The following is a 24,151-nucleotide window of genomic DNA, read 5'->3' on the forward strand; positions in this document are numbered from 1 at the left end:
ATCAGCTCCAGCGTAAAGGCTATTTAGTTTTGGCACAATGTTATCTAGTTCAAAACTGCAAAGGTTTAATGATAAATATCTGAAAAATTAATTATTTAAAAAATAATTTTATTTAAGAAAATAAAAACTAAAATATTTTTATATAAAAATTTCAAATTAATTAATCTTTTTTTCTAATTATATACTTATGTTATGTTCTTCACATTATTTTATATTAAAATAATTTTAATTTAATAGGTAATGATCATTTTAAAAATAATCAAGTATCTTATATCCTTTCTTTTACAAATCTAGATTCTTTTTTTTGAGAAACTTTCCAACTCTGAAACTTGATTGACAAATTCAATTTATTATTGATTAATTTGCCAACTAAACCGGGTTTCAATTTTTATCCTGAAATATAAACCGAATTCCTTATTTAATCTAAGCCATGACAGAAATTTTTCGACTATTGTTATAAGATGTGCGATCGATAAATAAAACTATACTATAAATATATTTCCGACGTCATATATACACCTTTTTTAAGTCTAAGGTTAACTCGATATATATAGCTTTGTAGAAATCAATCAATCAAATAACATAAATTTTGTTTTATCTTTATAAGAATTTCAAATTTTCGAAAATTAGCATTTTATTTTAAGAGCTGACCTTTACCCGTTTGAAATATATCTAAACTATATAACATCAGGCCTTGGCCAATATTTAAATTTCTTTTATAATAAATAAGTTTAAAATAATTTTAGATAATAGGATACCAGGGCCGTAGCCAAAAATTTTCAGCTGGGGGGCGGCCAACTGTTTATTTAGGGGATAGGGGCATTTTTTGTTTAATATTAAAATACAACAAATAAATAAAAAATGAATATTAACATAAATATTTATTTTTATAATCAAAACTAACTATATTTAAAATTTATAAATGTTGATTTTTATATATTATTTACTATACAATTACATTATAAGCAAAAAATAAAACAAATTTGTTACTAAATTTTTTTATAAAAAGTAGCTAAAATTACTTTAAAAAAATAGTAGCTAATAGCGCGCTACCTTTTTTAATGGTTATCGATAGTGGTAGCGCGCTACTTTTAAAAGTAGTGTTTAACAACTCTGATTCACGGCTAATTTGTTGGTATACCAAAATTGTGGTTCTCTCAGTATCCTTATATATATTAATATTTTTATCATGCCATAATGTTATTGAAATGAGCTTTCATGTTTTAGCAACCCTTTCTTTGCAGCTAACGCATTTTTCCAATTACTGAATCCTCCAAATTCATCATTTGTGTGACTAATGAGTGATTGGATATTTTATAACTAATATTTTTATATGTAGGCAGGGATCCAAACCGAACCTGAACCGAACCGGTATTTTTTAAAACTGAACCTAAACCGCTAAAAAAATTCTAGCCGAACCTGAACCGAACCACTATAATGTCTCTGAACCGGTTCGAGCCTCATGATTTTATGCTTATAAAACATGTAAATTATTATTAGTATATTGAAAAAATTTCAATTACATTCAAATTATTTTAAAGATTATCATCAATCACATTTGATTGATAAGTGTTGGACATAATTTTTATAAACTTTAGTATATTATCATTTTACAACATTTTTTAAAATATTTTAAGCTTGTAAATTATAATGCTTAGAGAAAAATTAAATCCAAAATATTATTATAAATGACACATCAAATCTGATATCATATTGGCAGTGCCGGCTACCCAAGACAGTGTGGAAAGATGCTTTTCAACAATTAAATTTATACTATCTCCTCATAGTGTAATTTGAGTGAGACGAATTTTGAAATTATATTAATTGTGCGGCTTAATAAAAAAATTTAAGTAAAAAAAAGTAAAATATTGTTCATATTAAAATTAATCATTGATATATATTCTTATTTTTATATTTATAAATTAAATATTATTTTTTAATGTGCAATTAATAAAAATGAAGGTTTTATACATGTGTTTTTTTAATTAATCATAAAATAAAAAAAATATTTTTCCTATACATAATTCGAATGTAGGTTTGGATACAAAAATGTTCAAACCGGTTCTTAGAGGTTCGAACCGAACCGATATTTTAATTTTTTACGAACCGAACCTGAACCGTTATTTTTATTCAAACCTGAACCCGAACCGATATTCGTTTCGGTTTGGATCCCTGTGTAGGTACTTGTTTATTAATTTGTATAAATTGATTTTTTATAAAAATTTTATTGTATTTTCATTTAGATTTAATTGTTGGTAGTAAAATTTAATAACTAATATTTTTGTTTAAATTTGGGAAAAATTTTTGGTATATATTTTTGGGGGCAAATTTTTCAAGGGGCCAGGTTTAGGGGACAAATTTTTTTTTTTTGGGGGGGGGGAGCTGGCTATCCCAGGAGTAGGATAGTTACCCAATGAATAATGTAGCACTGATTAAAGTTTTAAACACGATAATATATTTTATTAATCAAATTAATAATAAATATAGATATAAATTATACAAAGTTAATAAATTCCGTCCATAATATGTCTAGTGGCTAACCCAGGTAGCCTGCTGAAAGCCATGAACCATGATTGTCATAAATTCTCTAAAAGTCAAGGTTACTAAACGCGTTCGGTTACCGCTTCTATATCATCCCACCGGCGCTTCATTAGCTCCAAATGTTTTTCACTAAACATTTTTGAGATTTCAGAATTTTTGGATCTGCGGTTAAATGATATAATGTCATAAATTAATATAATATAAATCATATTAGGACAATATTTGTTTAAGATAACTAACTTCAATTGATTATCATTCAATTTTTCACTAAACATTTTTGGAAGTTGACAATCATCCTTCGATTCATCGCCACCATCTAATAAGAAATGAACAAAAAGTCTCAAGGCCTCATAAACATATCTATATTTGGGGAAGGTGCAGAGGTCCGAAAAAAGTTTTACAACAACTGAGTGAGGCTGATTGATGTGATCGATGGTCAAGAGTTGGAATAGAAGCAGGCGCAGGAAGGTACGAGAATTAGAGGCTAGGTTTAGAAAATCGAATTTCTGATAAAAAAAAATATACCAAATAAATTTATTAAGAAACTTAAGAAAAGTTAAAGGAATAAAAAAAAGAAAAACGTTTATAATAATTTTTAAGATAATAATCACCTTTAAAAATATCAAAGAGATTGCGTTATTTATTAGGAGATCGTAGGAAAAGAGACTAAAATTATGAATCTGACGTAATTTCAGAGTTTCTAAAGTTGATATTTTGTCCCAAATGGCGAATTCGCACATTCTCTAAATAATAAATAAAAATATTTAATTTGTAAATTCTCATATTAAAGGAATGGGGAGATGTTCGCATTTTATTGTTATTTAAGTCGTCAGATTTATTTTCTACATGGCACTTTTGGACTATTTAAATTTTATAATCAAACATTTAATATTTAAGCATCTTTCTATTTAGAAAAAAATAAATAAAAGGATTTCATTGTTGTGGTGAGACGGGGGCGTCACCACTTCTAAAATTGCTGTTTTGTAAATATCATAAAATTAGCGCCTATACATCTAACATTCTCTGTACAACACCTCAATACCATATAATATATCACTATAAACAATAATGTGAAAAAAAATAAGTGTATATTTTAAATAATGACTATAATTCAAAATTTTAATTAAAAAAAGAAATACCAAAATTATTTTTTAAAAAAATGCCTGCAATAAGTGGCCCTAAATACCTCCAAAATTAAATGTATGGCGCATTCCCATTAGCAAAATTCTGACAACGTCTATGAAGAAATTAAAGGAGACAAAAAATAAGGATATGAAAATCATTTTATAAATAATTTACGCGAAAATCTCGACTGTCGGCGCAAAGTCGAATTACTAGCATTGAATAAAATGGATTGTAGCTTTTTTCGGCCAAACAGCAGTGCAAAGATATACTGGCCACGACTCGCTCCATATTTGTGTTTCCTTCACGTGCATCAAATATTTTTCATTACACTCAAAACTTGCATATAATTATTGACGGGGTTTAAGTGTTGTGGGTTAACACTTGAATGGTATACTGGGGAATAGTAACCACCCAGAGTTTTAAATTTTAACTAAACTCTGTCAATAACTTGGTTATTACATTAACCTTGTTTATGGTGAACTAAGTTTCTGCAAAGAATTATGCATTTTTATCATATAATTTTAAAGATATAAACATTTTTGGAGGCAAAGAAGCACATTATAAAACTCTTATAATTAAAAAAAAAAGAATATATAAGGTTGATTCCTTATTTATTTATTTTTCATTTTTGGAGGTTTGGTTTGTCCGAGAAAAAAATCGACCCGGTAGATGAAGAATTTAGTATTTTTTGGCACTACCCAATTAAGACTGCAAGTTATCTAGCAAGATATATTTTTCAATATGGCTATTTATGATCAGTTATCGTTTAGTTTAATAATAATTTTATACATTATTGTTACTCATCTAATCATTTTTTTTAAAGTATTCAATCAATTTCATTTATTTGTAACAAGCTTACTTATTTATATTTTAAATGAAGGGGGAGTTAATTTTAAATTTACAACTTTTTCGTGACATGCTGCTCCCCACAAATCCCCCACGAGTACAGAGGGCGTATGCCTTGGCATATGCGTCGTTTAAATCACGCGAAGACATTATAGCGGCAAAAGCAGATTTTTGATCGCTTCCATTTATGCGCATGCGGGTAGCTAATATCGTTAAGGGGTCATTGGCATCAAAAATATTATTTTTATTGTCATTGGTGTGGGCATTGTTTGAGTTGATATTCTGGCTATGATCCATCATGTCATTTCCAAGAGGGCGCATTTTATTAATAAGTGAATGATTGTTTTCTTTTGGGGGTTGTAAGGAATCAGTGAGAGTTGAATGACCCACGATAAACCATTTTCCGGGAGCTTGAGGTGCTACTAAATCCAGGTAAGAGGGGTCAAATGGAACGAATGATTCCGAATTGGAGTTTGGTAAGCTTTTTTTAAATTTTAAAGTTTGGTAATTAAATAAATGTGAGATATTTATGATAAAGTATCTTTCTTAATATGTCAAAAGAGGGGTCTGATCAAATTGACAGAAATAATCTCAGAGTGTTTTAACCGCCAAATTTGGTATTAAATTATTGGAGGATATTTATTTCTAATATTTCCTAAATACTTTAGCCCATTAAATTTATCACCCAACTCACCTATTCCAAGTTATACTCCAAAGCGATTTAGCTCATTAACCTGCCTCTATGGAAAGTGGCGGTTAAATTTTTTGCTAAACTAATTTCCTAAGCATCTTAATCAAAGCACTGCTGATAAATCTCTCCCCATACAAACCTTCTTTTTTTACTTAACAATTTCTTTAACATAGTACATTACCTTGGACCATGTTATGAGATCATTAACCATTTTTAAAAACAATAATCTTCTGGGCTCAAAATTAAAGATATACATGAATCGATCATAAACCTAAAATTTCGAAATCGGATTAGTTTCTAATATATTTGTTAAATTTTAGATATCACTTCATCCAACCTTTCCCTCCGTTAAATCCTCTCCCTACACTCATTATTGATGACTTAACCCTAGCCTTCCACATCCGGGACAAAACGTCCCTATTTAGACACAATTCCAATGCACAAAAAACCTGTTGAGCGTTTTATTGATTATATACTTATAGAGGGTCAAAAGCTAAAATGTGATACTCCCTAGACACCCTCTCTCAGTAGAACATGAAAATTATTTGTTTTAGTGATAAAGTCGTCCAACTGTTTAACACACACCACTATAAAGCTAGTAGATTTCAATGATAGTTTCAAAATACTAGATATTACCTTATTAGCTTCAACTAAATGACCTCTCGCATAGAATTACACTTGCATCAATGACTAAATATATTATTTCCATCCTTCCTTAATTCTCTCGATATAACCACATTTTCTTCCATCTTACCCTCCCCTCTAATATAGTTTCCTTTCCTTAAGGGAAGCACTGTCTATCACTTATTTTGTGATTTTATGCAATGCTTTGATAATATTTCTCCTTCTTTTTATTTAATAAACAACATTTATATTTTGCTATTTTTCTATAAATCATTACCATCATAAATGCGAATCCCTATAGTATATTTTTAAAAAAGTTTGATATTTTAATTCCTATTTATACCCTCTAAGCGTAGTCGAATAACGTTGAACGAGATCGAGAGAAAATTCCGGGATTTTTTTGAAATTATTATTTTTGAGAGCTAGAAGGATGGAAAGCATGTATTGAACTCTGGAATCCATAGTTAATTCATCTTTTGTGATTCATTATTATTGTATATATAAAAATATTACATTCTTATAATAATATTCCTGTAAAGTAACGAAATGTCACTTGAAGAGCAGACTTTTTTTATTCACTCAAAACCGTGGCTGCCTGAACATTTTTAAAAGAAAAGTGGAAGTTCATTCGATTCTACCCTACCCCTTTATTCTACTTTCTCCCTTTCCATCATTCCTTGTTTCCTATTATTTCATTCAAATATTTTCATGACATAATTTTAATTTTTTCATCATTTTATGAAAAACTAGATTTCAAATATAAGTAATTTGTAGTCCACATTATTAATATATATACCCCCTTAAATTAAAAAAAAACTTATCACCAGTAATTTCTTTCTGATTAATCTTAGTCTGTACAGATTGAATGCAATGTTTCATCTTTGAGGGATCTTGTTTTCTCAACCCCTGGCCGCACATCTTGAAGATGTGGATCAATAATTCTAAGTCGAGTGTTTTAAAACTCTCCACGCATCGAAGTACGATGTCGTAAGGTAGTTTAGAGAGGCTAAGCTTTAATGAGAAAAAAAAAGACAAATATTGAAAAAATATCATAATTTTGTTGTTTTTCTTTCCTTTTTTTCTTTATTCCTACTTTCTTTCTAGCCTTTCTCTTTCTTTTTTTCCTTTCCGTTAACTATCTTTATTAATATTTAGAATGGAAAGTAATATTTATTCTCTGATTACTTTAAAATTAAAAAAATGGCAAAGCAAGGTCAATAGATTAAATAGATGACACTTTTCTCCAGCCATTTTTGTTTCTTGTATATTTTCCATATTTATATCAAAAGCGTCATCATCATTACCACCAATAACTCGTTCCTTATTTTTCTGAATGGTTGATAGAAATTTAACGTGTTTTTCGTGGAATAGCAGGGTTATATTTTCCAAGAAAAACGCTCCTGAAAAATATAAATTGAAAATAAATCTTATTTCACTTTTAATGATTTTATGAAGATGTGATCGTGTTGTAGTTAAAATTTATGGCGGGGGTATGATTTCACCCAATTAAAAAAATTCCTTGATATGCTCATCTCTTGAGTTGAGCTATTATCATCCGAATAATGTTTTACTTTTAAATGTGTATTTTAAAAATATATTCCATCCAATTAAAAATGTCTCTGAGATGCTTATCGAACTATTTCAACACATAATTATAGAAAACGATATAATATAATATACAAATAATAATTTGGTCAAAAAAAAGGTGGACAAATGTTATTTAAAAATAATATAATACAACATTGGATGATTAAAATAAAAAGTTAATTATATATTGTAGCTCTTCAATATTATTAATAACCGATCGTTTCTTTGATTGATTTCTTTAGAAACTTATGGCTCATCAGCTAGTCACTTTTTTTTTATTCTACGGAAAAGAATTCGATAGTGGAAAGATGGTTAATTTAATTTTAAATAATTGCAAAACATAAATCGCGGGCTTTATTGACTTATAACATAAATTGAATAATTTAAAGAGAACATCATAGATTTCTGGGCAGCCTTTCAAATTTTGAACTGTTGATAAATCCAGTTATATTTTTGAAAAGCGTACAAAGGGTCTTAATTTATTTCAGACTGCCTTTACAGTAAGAATACTTCTAAACATCAATTGTAAATCAAGCACCATTCTAATTTTCATGCATAATTCAGAATATATTTAATTCACAACTTTTTTTGTAGGATTGGTTTATCAATAAAAGCTTTTAGATGATTAATGTAACACTTTATATAGAATCTGATACTGCTTATTATAGGTGGATTTAAATAATTGGATATAATGGGAATAGAGAAGTTGCTACACCAGATTTCCTCCCAACCATATCATTGATGTCAACGATGATATTATAAATACAAATTTTTTTTAAAAATAATCTTCAGAAAATCCAGCAGATTCAAGAAGATAGGATATTAATTATAGCGATTGCATCTTTAGATTCTAGTTTTGTTATTAAAAAGAAATATAGGATATTCATCATTAATGAACCCTAATAAACATTTTCTCTAAATAACCAAGGATTATTTATGGTAGAAAAAATTATTGTAATTTTTAAACTATAAATAAAAATATTCTCTTGCTGCACTAAAAATATACAACTCTAAAATATAGCACTTATGTTTAAATCATGATAAAAAACATTATTCATATACTAAAATATCACTTTAAAAAATTTAAATCTTTTAGCATATTTTTAATAATTTTTTATTTGATATTGGTAGGAGATGCTTGCGGGCAATTCCTTGATAAATCGACCAGTGATTCAGGCGACCATCTTAAAAATGAATAAAACTTGGTATGCTAGAAATCTAAGTTGTATATTTTAAAAAAATAAAATTTTAGAGGGCTAGCTCAACCATCCAAAGATACGATTCAAAGGCGAAAAGAAAATCGCCCAATGCGTGATTTCATTAAATCTTGTTTTTTTTAAAAAAAAAATTAAAGATAAGGTTACATGTTATATATCATTTTATAGCCCTTAAAATTTTACATTTCTTATAACTTATATTTAAGGTACAGTAAATGCCACAGGAAATTGGGTTAAAGCTTGAAAATTTAATTAATTTATTATGTATCAAAATCGCCACCCCTGCCCCTACGTTTTCAGCATTCGAGCTGCAATATAAGGTATATTCTAAGAAGTTTTGTACTTACGTTACTCTCAGGTAAGTTTCTTGCAAAAGGAGGATATCGTATTGTTGATCATTTATAACTTGCCTAAGTATAGTTAATTCATCGCTTAGCGATCTTATATTTAAAGAAATTATCCTAATAGCTAGGAGAGACTTGGCACAACGATTTGGATATCAAGCTGCTTAACTTCATGTTTAAGACCACGCATTAAGAGCAAAGAATGGCTCACCTCTTCAACGATACAGATAATAAAAAAATTCTCAATAGTGGGATGTAAGGAATATCACCCAAAATAAGTTTAGGTAACGCATAATAAAAATAAGAACCTTATTATACACTATAATATACAATTATACTATACATCATGACGAAAAAAATATATATTCATTCTTTCTTGAGTAGAATTTCCACGGTAATTATAATAATTTAAATTTTATCAATGAAAGACCATAGTATTAGGATGATTTCCTTAAATATAAGATCGCTAAGCGACAAATTAAATATTCTTAGGCAAGCTATATATGATAAACGATACAACATCCTCCTTTTACAAGAAACTCACCTGAAAGAAACGGAAGTACGAAACCTCATAGGATACACCTTATACTGCAGCTCGAATGCTGCATACGTATGAGCAGGGGTGGCGATTTTGATACATAATAAGCCAATTAAATTTGTAAGCTTCAACGCAATTTCTAGTCGCATTTTCTGCCTTACCTTAAATATGGGTTACGAGCATTTATTTAACATATATGCACCTCACAATGACAAAATATTTATATTGAACTGGGAAATATTTTAAAAGAACTGCCTCATCTGAATTTTAATGCCTTGGTAGGCAGACCTAACAATTCTACCAGCCTCGGGAACGCCACATTAGTACAAAGTATGAACTCTAATGGCAAGAAATTACTAGAAATCTGTGAACACTTCAATATGAAAATAGGATATACCTTTTTCAACCATCCTAATCATCACACCATGACCTACAGAAGTCCTTCCTTTGGCATAACCTCACAAATTGATTTCTTTGTAATTTCTACCAATATCTTCAAGTGGGTAAAAGACATCAAAGTCATCAGCAAATTAAATTTCAGTCCATTTACGGACCATTATCCACTAGAATGCGAGCTTAGGCTAAACAATTTTCCAACCATGATCAACGGAACCATCTTAACACCGTAAGTTTCATAGCTAGGAAAGACTTGGCACAGTTGAACGATTTGGATGTAAAAGAAGAGTTCATCACAAAATTAACAACTTGGAGAAATATGTTAAACAGCGTGATAGCCCTAAAACCTGGAAAAATATAAAGCTAAATTTATCAAGCTGTATAACATGCTTAAGACCCATTAAACGAAAAGAGTGGCTCACCCCTTCAACAATATAGATAATGAAAAATTTAACAATAAACACCACAGGAGATACATTACTCACTGCATAAGAACCGATAAAAGGCTTTTTATTGCCAACTTATCTAAATCTATACAATTTAATTTTGACAATAACATATACAAGGCTTTCCAATTTCTCAAATTACTCACTACTATAAATCCAATCCTTTATCGAGATTACAATTATTACAGACCCCAAGGAACAATTAGTTATATAGATAGATAATTAAATGAATCTTTACAGAATGAGGTGGCCAAGACCTATATGCGATTATCCATTTCAATCACATAACCGAACCTGAGCAAAATGGATATAATCAGTGCCATTAAACGACTAAAATGCACAAAGCTACCGGAATCGATGGGATCTTTTTGGAACTCTGGAAGATGGATACAGATATAATTTTTAATAGATATGGAATACAGGCGATAACATCGATAATATTAAATTTCCCTAAAAACAAGAAGCCCATGAAGGATCATAGAGATATTGCACTGATCACGGTTACCCTAAAAATGTTCAATATTATATCAATCAGGATCAAACCAATCATCAATAGGATCTTCTCAAACGCTATCACATCTTATAGGAAGAGCAGAAACACAATGGAACTAACCACGGCGCTTAAGGTTATTCTGGGAAAAGCGAATGCATAAGTCCCCCATTTTTGCCCTAATGATTGATTTAAGTAAAGCGATTTCGCATAAAATATGGCCCTTACTGGAAGGTAGGGCTGTGCCGATATTAAATATCGGATCGGTACCGATATTTAGCGTATTCCAAAAAATATCGGCTCGGGCCGATAAGTGTAAAAACCCGATCTTTTTACTAAAAATGCAATTCTTAAAACTTTTGAGTAGTGAAACTTTAAATTATTATTACATCATATTTATTATTTTTTTAATAAAAATTTTTTTTAAAAAATAATAAATTTCCCCGAATTCAGTGAGTTACAATTGTAGATTAATAATATTTTCTAAATAATCTTTTTTTAAACAATGCAAATGTTATTTATTTTTTTATATACGTGATACGTGATATATAGCGCTTTTGCCATCAGGCGTTGAAAATTTCAAACAGAGCTACGCTAGGTTTTCATTTCCATCTAATTGGAACAAATTTATTTTGGGTGAAAAGTAAAAAAAAATATGAGGCGCCCTACACGTTTGTGGGCAAGCCGCACGTACTCGTACGCGCACCATTTCAAAAAATGATACTTAAACGTCTATAGGCTTAATAAAAAGGGGTGGGACAAAAAAAGAGCCTATACCCAAAAACTATAGTATATTTTAATTACTTTAAAGGTGGGAGGTGGTTTATTTTAAGTTAAAATTCATTAGTGAAGATCTTAGATGGTTGCTATCCATATTTAAGAATTATTGTTGCTATCTATTTAAATCAAATTTATTCTTATATTTTGAAGAGTATATTAATTACTTGAAAAGAATTTGAATCAAGAATTTGAATCAAGAATTTAAATACTACCGTCTTTAGAATTTACAGATGTGTTAATAGTGATATTGAATTTAAATATATCGCTTTTTTGAAATTTATAGATATATTGATGATGATATTTCGTTATTTGATTGAGTGAAAGTTTTGGACTGTGATGCGGAATAATTTTTTGATAAATTTCTTACAATTATTCAGTTTTATAAATTGTTTCATATTGATGTTTAATTCCATCACATCTTTTATGGTTTTGTAGTACCATAGTGTTTTGTTTCCCTTTGTATGTAAAAAGCCAGTACTAGATTGTGGTCGGAGTTTCTTATTATGTGAGCTAGGAACTGTATTCGGCGTTTTTTTAAAGTTATGTGTATTGGAGTATAATTTGACTTTATCCTGAGATTTGAGTTCGAGATGATTCGTGGGTACAAGATACCATTTATTGTGAGAAGGCAATTGTTAATGAATGATAGAAGATGTCTGTTTTCTGTTTTGGTAATTTCCCATATGTCCACTCCATAGAGTAATATGGGAACTATCGTCGAGTTAAAAATCCTCAGTCTGGTGAAAACCGAAATCTCTCTAGTTTTCCATATTTTCATATACTTATAAAACGCACCCCCAGCTTTTTGTATTCTCATCTTCGTCTCTTCTTTGCAACTGCCTTTATTCAATATTACTCCTAAGTACTTTATTTTATCTACAATTTTTACTACATTATTTCGAACCGTAAAATTTTGGAGTGGTGGCGTGTTTGGGGAGGGGAGAATGGCGGTTTTGTTGAAGTTTATCGTAAGTCCTACTCTATGACTCAAGATCTCCATTAGATAGAGTAGACTTGGTTTCTTCTATATTCTTAGTTATTATCACGATGTCGTCTGCGTATGATATTATTCTGTTTACGAAATGTATCCTCTCGTTTGACCCTATATCGACTAAATCAGCAGCACCGAGTACACTTTTATGACTTTATAGATTATGAAATTGAAAAGGGGAGGCGAAAGAGTGCAGCCTTATTTTACGCCCTTTTTTATCCCAAAGAATGGAGAATTTTTATTGTTGATTTTAAAACAAGCGAATAATTTAGAATAGTGGTTTTTTAAAATGAGAATTATTTTGGGTTCAATTCCGCATTCTGACAGCGTTCCCCATAGAGCTTCAAGGTTAACATTGTCAAAAGCCCTACTAATATCGATGAAGATATAGAAAGAGGGTTTCTTATATTTGTAGCACTTCTGCATAATTATTTTTAGGGATAGTATTGGCTCCAGTAAATTCTTGTTAGGCCTATATGCACATATGTATTTAGGAAAAAGATGAGGCGTCGATGATACGATTTTGTTTTTTAAGAGCACCATAAATATCTTCGAGACGCAGGATGTAAGGGTAACAACACGGTAATCGGTAAATTTCTGTGGGTTTTTAATTTTGGTGAAATTGCATATGAAGGACTTGCTCCATTCTACCGGGGTATTTCCACACTACCATATTTTGTCGAAGAGGGCTAAAAGAAAGGAAGAAGTTGTCCTAGGCGCTATTTTTAAACAAGTATATTTTGTTAATCTTAATACTTTTTATTGGTTTTTAAAGTGTTTTTAAACTTCATATAACAAGTATATTTTGTTAAGATACATTATTACATTAATTATGTTGTAGCTCTTTGCCTTAATATATTTTATTAGTTTTTTCTTTCAGCTTCACACAATAAGTTCGTCTTGTTAGCATATATTATAACATTATGTTTTGCCTTTTCTAAATCAATGATGTTTTGACTTTTCAACATTATATATATATTAGTTAAATTTAGATATTTTATTAGCTTTTAAATAGAGAACGGCTCACACAGCGACCTATGGAAGTACATACAAAGACTATTACGGAGAGATAGACGGATCTAAATCGCGAAAATAGCCTTCGATATTGATAAGGATATGAAAGAGAATAGGATCTACGACGCCTACAAAAAATTAAAATATTTCTGCAAACCTTGCAGTTTTAGGAAACTCCCCTCAATTGTTTTTAGTAATGGGAAAGTAATCATTGACCAGGATGAGCAAATGGCTTTATGGCTAACTATATGACGGTGTTTGACTCGTGGAAAGCAACACTACCTACTAACATAAACGAAAATATCACCTTGTCTGGTTTCTCTATAAACGAAATACTAAATGTAGTAAAAATTATTACGAAAAAACAAAGCTCCGGGGCTGGATAATATTACAGCTAAATACCTAAAAATAGCACCTAAGACAACTTCTTTTTTTCTTTTAGCCCTCTTCAACAAAATATGGGAGTGCGGAAATACCCCGCTAGAATGGAACAAGTCCTTCTTATGCAATTTCCCCAAAATTAAAAACCCACAGAAATTTACCGATTACCGTGCTGTTGCCCTTACATCCTGCGTCTCAAAGATATTTATGGTGCTCTTAAAAAACAAAATCGTATCATCGACGCCTCAATACATATGTGCATATAGGCCTAACATGAATATACTGGAGCCAATACTATCCCTAAAAATAATTATGCAGAAGTGCTACAAATATAAGATACCCTCTTTCTATACCTTCATAGATATTAGTAGAGCTTTTGACAATGTTAACCATGAAGCTCTATGGGGAAGGCTGTCAAAATGTGGAATTGAACCGAAAATAATTATCATTTTAAAAAACCACTATTCTAAATTATTCGCTTGTTTTAAAATCAACAATAAAAATTCTCCATTCTTTAGGATAAAAAAGGGCGTAAAACAAGGCTGTACTCTTTCGCCTCTATTTTTCAATATCATAATCTATAAAGCCATAAAAGATGTACTCGGTGCTGCTGATTTAGTCGACATAGGGTCAAACGAGAGGATACATTTCGTAAACAGAATAATATCCTACGCAGACGACATCGTCGTAATATCTAAGAATATAGAAGAAACCAAAAGTCTACTCTATCTAACGGAGATCTTGAGTCATAGAGTAGGACTTACAATAAACTTCAACAATATAGAGGGCATTTCATATTTTTTTAATTTTCACCCAAAGTTTTATATATTTTAAGTTTTTTTAAAAAATAAAACCAATTTTATTATTTATACTTTAAATAAAAGAATTATTATATGGTTTCTGAATTATGGAAATATTTTAAAAAAGACAAAGATAATTTTGAAAAATGAGTTATCTGCGGAATTCTAATTTCACGGGGAGGAATACTGAAAATTATTTTAAAAAATCTAATATATTATCATATTTATTTTATCTATCATAATAAAATTTTTTAAATTATTGTTGAAATAAAAAAATTAAATTAAATGCATTTGCATAAAAAATATTGATTTCCTAATTACATTTGGTTCAAAGTGGTGAAAAATTAATATAAATATAGGATCGGTATCGGATCAGTTTTGAACCAATATCGGATCGGATCGGTGAAAAATATGTGGATCGGCACAGCCCTACTGGAAGGCATAGGAATAGATAAACATCTAATATCGCTAATAAAAATAATTTACGACAATCATAGCGTAGTACCAAACCAAACATCTAAATATCAATTACAACCATGTAATATTGAATGATATTCTAAATAAATCCTTCAAACAAAAATATTCACTTACCCCCAACATTTCTATTAGGCATCACAATATTGGATACGAAATCGAGAACGAACAATGCCATTCCGATACCACCAATTGACGAAATTATGGTTTTCCAACTAAATATCTACAAATCAAAAGATAAGACTTTTCAAGTTCCTAATTATACCCATTTTAACTTACGGATTCTAGACTTGGCAGGACACTAAAGCAATATAAACATATCCCAAACTTTTATTAACAAAGGCCTAAGAAGAATAACTAAAACATATTACCCATACAACACCTCAAACTCAATTCTCTGGAATAGGTGTGATATATTACCAATCAATCGACTCATTCGTTTGAGGAGATTAGAATTACTTGGTCATAGTTATAGACATTCTCAGGAGAATATGATATTTTCGTCCATGAAATGGTCCCCATATTATGGGAAGCAGAAAAATCCCAAATACTATTGACTGGCAAAATATCTGAATAATATGGACTTGATCAATCTTTCGTTTACAGATTTGATGGCACTCAGCAAGAACAAAAAACACCTAAAGGAACACCTACAATACATGCTCAGATATAGTCTAAATTAGAACAAGAATCGTTTGAAAGGAATGTGATTACATTCACGCCTGCTTTTTCTTCTTCCCCCGGAAGTTGAATGACAATTTATGTTTTGGCACCAGTTACTTTTGGAAACAGTGGCTAGAATGAACCTATGATGATGACAATTTTGACAACTCTGCTTTTTCTACTGGACACAAGATATCGAAAACAATAACAACCATTAAAGATAATAATGATAACAAATACCGTTTACCATAATGATAATAATATATATTACTGAGGATCCCGAGCATCATTTAGCTTAGTACAAACAAAGATCGATTTACCAAAAGAAAAAAACAAAACAAAAATAAGCTATTAAGGATTAGATTAAAAATGATAATGTTATTCAGGGACAACTTTACAATTATAGGGATCTTAGAAACCTCTGGAACCTGTACATAGGATATTAAAAACAATAGTTTTTTTCCACCTATAGGACTCACCATATAGACATAATGCCAAAAAAAATATTTATCGAAACATAAGAATTATTTTCTTCTCTTAAATAATCTAACTAGGCGTCTAGGTACATTATTATCATTGTTATGGTTTTATTACATGACCTTATAATTTCTTAACACTTTCTGTCAGCAACGGAACTAATATATCATAACTTTCTTACTCCTCTCTTCTTTACTATGCTAGCTGACCACATAATAAAACGGGTAAACATCATGTATGGGATCTATATATTTGCGAAAATACATGGTGCAGCGTGGTAATGAATGAATTACTTATGGCTATGTATATGTATGCATGCCATGCGGAAAAAAACAGTAAAAAAGGAAGTTAATATTAAAAAAAATAAAAATAAGGCGAGGAAAAAATTTAATTTTTATATTATAAAAAAAAAAATTAAATTTTTTAGATATTAATCGAAAGTGGTCTACCTCCGCTCGTATAAAACTTTTTTTAAAATCATCTTTATTTATGCGAGGTGCGAATTTTAAACAATTACGTATAAAAACAAAGATCAAAGGATTTATGCAAGCTTGTGTTTTCAAACATCCTTGTATAAACTTTTAATTTTTTTTATTATTTTTAAAGCGTCCTAATAATAATCATATCTGTAGACTGCTTGCTTATATATCGCCCCAGGATATCATATTGGCCATAAGCAATGGATTTTTATTTCAATACCAATATAATTCATATTTTTATTTCAATACCAATATCATCATGTTATAATGATCTTAGGATATAACGCCATCTATATTATCTTTTTTATTTTTGAAAATAATAAAATTAAAAAAACAAAAATGGCTATCAAAATTTTTTATTTAATAGTTTAATATATTGGTAATAAACATTTATAGAGAATATCAACACCCAAAAAAAACCCTTCCTAGTTAATATCTTATTCTTACAGGAAATAAGAAGAATTTTTTTCGATATTTTCCAATATAAAATTTTAAGGGCTATAAAATGATATTTAACTTGTAACTCTATCAAGTATTTTTTTAAAAAAACATGATTTAATAAAATCAAGCATGCGATTTTCGACTTTGAAGCGTATATCTTTAGATCTGGCTGAACTCGCGCTCTAAAATTTTGATTTTGCTAAAATATACAACATAGATAAGTATCATGTCAAGTTTCGTTCATTTTAGAGATGGTCGTTAAAAAATCTCGTTTTTTGGTCGATTTGACGTGGAATGGCTCATGCCCTTTTGATTATAATTTTGGGTGCTCACTATTGATTTAGATAATTTCATGCAAGAAATTAATATTCAAGTAATAAATATAACCACTTACTAAATTGGATAAGAAAAGATATTCATATTGAGAAATTAAGAATTTACCGATTTCCATTCCAACCCTTCGCGAAACACAAACGATCAAACAAGCCATTTCGATGATTATAGCCTGCTCGTGTTTTACATCTACGAACAAAACATTTTTCAAAATTTCTAAAATTTTAGTATTCATATTGTATCTACTGTTAGAAGCGTATAGCTGGCTCAATTGTTCCATGCAGTAATGCATGTTGGATTGCGAGAGCCTAAAATATGTTTTAGCAATAAATTGTCATAATTTACATGTAATAAAATATAATCATTTTTTTAAATATTTTATCTAATTATTGGGTTATTATATATCCATATGTTTTTTATGGAGGTTTCCTATTTATAGTTACTTTTATTATAATCATATCTTATGTATGATTAATTATGTTCTATCTGTTTTTCTTTGCAATAAAAAAATTATTTTATTAATAATTTTCTTCTCAATAAAAAAATTATTTTAATAATAATAGATTAACTAGGGGTGGGACCAATACCAATATAATATTGGTTTTGATATATTGTTTAAATACAATTTTAACCAATACCAATATTAAAAATAACATAATTATTTGGGTTTATCGTGGATAATTATATCGTGGTATTTTTTTTACTTTCATTGCAAAAACTGATTACATCTGTTATTTCTTCCAAATACTACTGTGATATCAATATTGATGTTATTTATAATTATAGTTTATTTTTATTATGGAAGTAAATTTTTTTACATGATATCTATCAATTTTATTTATTCATTTAGGTAATGAAGACCAAATAGAGTTAATAAATATAGATGCTGTTGGTACTAATAATAGCGATAATGAACAAGAAGAATCATCAATATCTAATAAAAGACGAAATTCAGCAAAAATCTGGGAATTTTATACTACTTGTGATAATAAAAAAAGGCAATTAGTAATAAATGTAAAAAAATATATCACTTTGCAATTTTGGAACCTCAGGATTATGGACACATCTTAAATCCATCCACCCAACATTATATAAGAAATGTGAGCAAATAAATATTGGCAATAAAAAAATTAAGACAATAGAATCATTTTTATTTAATAATATAAATAATAAAGCTAATTTAAATAATTTAATTATAAACTTTTTTATTCAAAATAACTTAGCCTTTTCAATAGTTGAGGTTATCACTTTTAAAAATTTAATAGCATATTGTAACCCTTCACTAACATTAGTTTCTAGAAAAACACTAAAAATAGAAATTATGAAACATTATCATAGTTCTTTTATCAATTTAAAATCTGTACTTTCTAACATTACATCTAAATATTCCTTAACAATGGACATTTGGTCCTCTCCAAATAAAATATCCTTTATGGGCATAACAATTCATTATATTGATAATGATTTTAAATTAAATAATCATTTATTAGATTTTATTCCTTTTATATCAGCACATAATTCTATTAATATTTATAATATTTTTAATTCTGTATTAAAAATAAAATTTGAAATTGATTTTTTTTGCATTACATTAGACAATGCAAGTAATAATTTAGCATTTCTAAAAATTTTAAAACAAAAAGATAATTTTGATAATGTGTGCAAATGCTTTTGCCATATTATACATTTGGCTGTCATGGCTGCATTGGAAACCTTAAATACAACTTTAAAAAAATAAGAAATTTTTAAAAAATTTTTAAACTTTCTATATCTAAATTTAATAAACTCGAAAAAATATAGCTTGAAAAAAATCCACACTTAAAATTTCCTCACCCAATTTTGGATATACCAACACGTTGGAATTCAACATACCAAATGCTTGAAAGAGCAATATTGCTCAAACCTTATATAACAACATATCATTTACAAAATACCAATCAAGAAAATTATATTAGTGCCTTAGTCTGGAATAATATAGAAATATATGGAGAATTTCTGAAACCATTTAATTTTGCTACAGAGATGGCCTCATGTGCTAATACTCCATCAATTTCAACAATTATTCCTTTATATTCCAGTATTTTTGAGCATGTGGAGAGTTATAATAATAATCCTAATGCTATTTTAAAGACAGCTACTTTAGCTGCCTTAACAAAACTTAATAAATACTATAATTTTAATAAACACCTCTTTATTATTTCAACAATGATTGACCCAAGATTTAAACTATCAAGTCATTTATTAAAGCATAATAATATGAAAACTCTTATTGGATATCTTACTAATGAATACAATATTTATAAAATAAATAATAACAATTCAGCGGAACTTACAAATGAAGCACAAAATAACAAAAAATTGTCCTTTTATGACAAAATTTATCAGGTGAAACCTCATAATAATAACAAACTTAGAAATAAGTAAATATGTGGATGAAGCCACAATTTCCAATGATACAAATCCATTAGATTGGTGGAAATTAAATAAAAATAGATATCCAGTATTATCAAAAATTGCCAGAGATTATCTAGCAATTCCGGCCACCTCATCTAGCTCTGAAAGGGCTTTTTCAGAAGGACGGTATGTTATAACAGACCAACGTTGTTCACTAGATGAGCATACTATACAAGCTTGCCTGTGCCTAAAAAGTTGGATGCGCATGCAAGATTCTTCTTAAATACATAAAATTATTTCCTCTTATATTAAAATTATATCATTCTTTTGCATTATATTTTGTATAAATAGACAGTTATGTTACATTTTTAGTTTACTTATTTTGCTATGTTCTTTGTGATAAATAAAATGGTTCAAAATCAATACGTTTATTATTGTTGATACAAAAAATACATGATTAAATCAAAATTTTTTATATTCACATCACCTAATAAATTCCTAGTTTAAAAAAAGAATTTGAATTCAGTAAAATTTTGAGAGTTGGTTCTTAGCCTTCATTTTTTTTCCCATATTTATTTAAAATTAGAAATTAAGGGTTTTATAATCACTATTTCTATTCTTTTAATTAGTAATTTGAATTTAAACCAATACCAATATAAACCAATACCAATAGCAATACAAGAAATAGAAAATATTGTTTAAACCAATACCAATACAATATTTTGTTAATATTGGGTTTTTACTATTGGTTCCCAGCCCTAATTAATAATCACAAGCATTCATGTCCCCATTGGTATTTGATTTAATTGAACTACTTTTCCAAAACGATTTCTAAGTTTGGAATACACTCCAAATGATGAAAATACTCTCTACTGAAGATGTTGATTACTGTTTCTATCCTGAATTTGTTAATCATCATTCAATTTTTTTAAACTCAATTCATTTTTTCATCTGAAAACATACTTTTACTAAATAAGTAGACTGTAGCTTAGAATTTTACCATGATAGATAAGAGATTAGTGTTAAGATACAAAATTAGCCACATTTCATTGCAACTTCGATTTATTTGTTAAATTTGAAACATATTTCTGGGTAGAAGATAGGATTAGAAATGTGTCAGTGATAGTATTATAATAAAGTTGATTTTCAGGATGGCAGGTAACAAAAACTACCATATAATAATTAAATAGCTAATTTAAATGTATCTAAATCCTTTTTATTGTCAAATAACATTATAAAAATAATTAGATTACTTGTTTTATTTGTGTTATTTTTTAATAAACAATTGATTTCAGAAAAAAGGTTAATTAAAACATTTATGACAGGGGTGTCACTAGCCTTTACAATCTCAGGGGGCTCAAAAAATTTTCTTAAATTATCAAAATTACCTTTTTTTTTTAGCTAACATTTTAAAAATTATATATGGTATCTTATCAATAAACTTTTTACTTGCAAGGTAATAAATATTAAGGGAAAAATTATGATGTATGATATTTTTCAATATAAATCTGTACTTCTCTATTGAAATATTAGTATTTAATTTAAATCACAATTTAAAAAAATTCACAAATTTTGCCACTATTAATTTTAATCTTTCTTCTGGCAATAAGATAACCCATGTTTAACAAAAAAAATAGTTCTGTTGTTTTCCTCATAATTATCAACTAAATTGAGCTATTAATATTAGGTTCAATATTCAAACTAATATGGAATATATTAATAACTAATTATTTAACATAAGTAAAGAGTAAAAAAAACCCAACTTTTATCTTTAATCCCCATTATCTAGTGTTATATAATCTCTAATTAGCTAAAAAAAAAATCACTTTTGACATAACTAAATAAAACGGTAGGTGGGAGATAAATCCCCAGAAATAAATTCCTCCAATTTTTATTCCAAAGAGGGAAGGGTTATTTAAATAAAATTATTGGGGGATTTTTTTTCCAAGGAATTATCTTCCATGATTTAACAAGAAGTTGAACATAAATAATGTGCTTATAAATTACCAAATTTGAAGGAGGTCAGTTGTGTCATGTTTGACTTGACATGAATGACCCTATCATAAATTAAATAGATTTATTTAATCTCAAATCCTATAGATTTACTCATACTTTTTATCTTGCTATACTTTCAATTTGAATATTATATACATATTTTATGTTTATAAATTTATATAATCTTATTTGCCTTTTATCTTTTTTATCATGTAATAAATATCAAAATGGTTGAATTCTAAATCACTAAAAATTGGGAATCTTTATATTTCTTGGATAGGCCTAGTCCAGATTTTAAAATATATTATATTTATTTTTAGCTGGTGATTTAAATTATTTGGTTTTAAAATATATGACCTGGGTTGGGTATTATTTTAAAAAAAATTTCCTGCCTAATGTGGGCAAATTTAAAGAAATGCCTGTGTAACCGGGCAAGGCTGGGCCTGCAGGTTTCTGGTATCTGTAGGCTGTAAAAAGCTTTAATTAAGTATTTTATTCAAATTTAATTTTATGTTACTGGCAGGTTGCTATCAATATTTTTATTGCTAACATTATTAAATTTGAAAATTGCCAAAAATATTTTGTAATTTTATTTTTAATAAATTACAATTTACCTATTAAATATGCCTTTAAGTTTTTGCTTAAGTACCATATTTGAATCATCTGCTACATCATTCAGATTATCATCTAAAGCTACTTCCATGTCTGATTCAAGATGTTCATTAATAATATTTCCATCTTGATCAACTAATCTTCCATAGATGTCTTCTTTTAGAGTTTTGTTTTTTAAAACTTTATTAGTTTTAGTATCATGATGCTTAAGCATTTTCTTTCTTTTGCTTGCTAAATATTTTTCATCATCATTCCCACTCTGAGATAATATATCAGGTGTATTAGATCTTTTGTTATCATAATTTTTTTTACCATTTTGTTGATTACATATATCTTTTCTATTATTTTTTACTATTCATTTAATTAAATATACCCTGGCCAGTTTTTGAATAACTTTGGTCACATATTTCCAATAAATCTAAAATTAATTTTTTAAACTTAATAAACTAGTATATAATATTACAATCTAATCCATCATCCTTAAAAGACTTAGGAATACTTGAGGCCATCTTTTTACCTACCTTTTTGTTAATATGTAATTTTTTACCTAAGGTTTTTATAATTTTATCTTCAAAAATAGTATCTGCTATCATCTAAATAAATATTAAAAATTTAAACTATTAATAATATAAAAACTTTCTGCTTTTTAGATGAAGAATTTTTCATAGTATTGGTAAAATGTTTAGAGCTCTGAATTCCGTACTTGCAATAGAATTTTTTATTAAAATATATTATAATATAATCAAATCACTATGATAATTTACTTTTGTATTGTTTTTATAATGTATTTGCTTCTTTTTTTCTTTATTAGGCAGCATTTTTCTTATTTTATCTTGTATTATCTTGCACGTTGGTCACAGACCTGCCCAAAATGAGCGAAAGTGAATTATATGAAGGTCTTCCTTCATATAATTAAGCCGATTTTTTTCTCAGGATACCGACAAACCTATTACCCAGAAAATAATTTATGAGTAGAACTAAACCCTCTACCAATATAGTAGCATATTTAAAATTAGCAGGAAGTAGAAATATAAATAAGTTATAATGAGAAGTAGAATAAAATAGAAAGTCATTTTAAAAGGAGATCTTTCAAATACAATGGACTAAGAATATTATTTTAAGTTAAATATTTTGATAAGTTTAAATAGTGAGAATACAATTGCGAATCAGCTCATGATCTCTCAAATTTGATGATTAGATATAAGAACTAAATAATAAGATATTTTATTAAATAAGAATGATATAATTAGATATTTAATTACATAAAAATAAAATCTTAACATAATTTCATTCAGATTCTTTGTTTATTGTATGGTTATTATCCGATATTTATAATAAAAGTGAGGATTTTAATTGTGTGTGAGGGGGGGGGGTACTATTAGGTGAGAGTTCCTCTCAAGAATTTTATTGTAGTTTTTTAGGTCTATTTATCTTAATTTAGGCTTTTAGTTATCAGATTTTTATAAAATTAA

At 28.2% G+C, this 24,151-nt stretch overlaps 1 protein-coding gene across 1 annotated transcript; it reads right to left on the reverse strand.

The window, feature by feature from the left end:
• Positions 1-2,451: 2,451 nt before the first annotated feature.
• Positions 2,452-23,512, reverse strand: LOC135926056 (nucleolar MIF4G domain-containing protein 1 homolog). Its single transcript, XM_065461721.1, has 14 exons — positions 23,444-23,512; positions 23,316-23,381; positions 23,143-23,272; positions 23,053-23,097; positions 22,682-23,012; positions 17,787-17,986; positions 7,013-7,227; positions 6,652-6,838; positions 6,171-6,300; positions 4,572-4,993; positions 3,841-3,965; positions 3,153-3,284; positions 2,782-3,047; positions 2,452-2,703 (listed from the first exon to the last, which is right to left on the reverse strand). The coding sequence occupies exons 1-14, from the start codon at positions 23,495-23,497 to the stop codon at positions 2,604-2,606; spliced, it is 2,403 nt and encodes an 800-aa protein (XP_065317793.1). The 5' UTR covers positions 23,498-23,512; the 3' UTR covers positions 2,452-2,603.
• Between the last annotated feature and the right edge of the window lie 639 nt (positions 23,513-24,151).

The sequence above is a fragment of the Gordionus sp. m RMFG-2023 genome, chromosome 3 (genome assembly GCF_954871325.1).
Source record: "Gordionus sp. m RMFG-2023 chromosome 3, tfGorSpeb1-WG-v2, whole genome shotgun sequence".
NCBI lineage: Eukaryota > Metazoa > Nematomorpha > Gordioida > Chordodea > Parachordodidae > Gordionus > Gordionus sp. m RMFG-2023.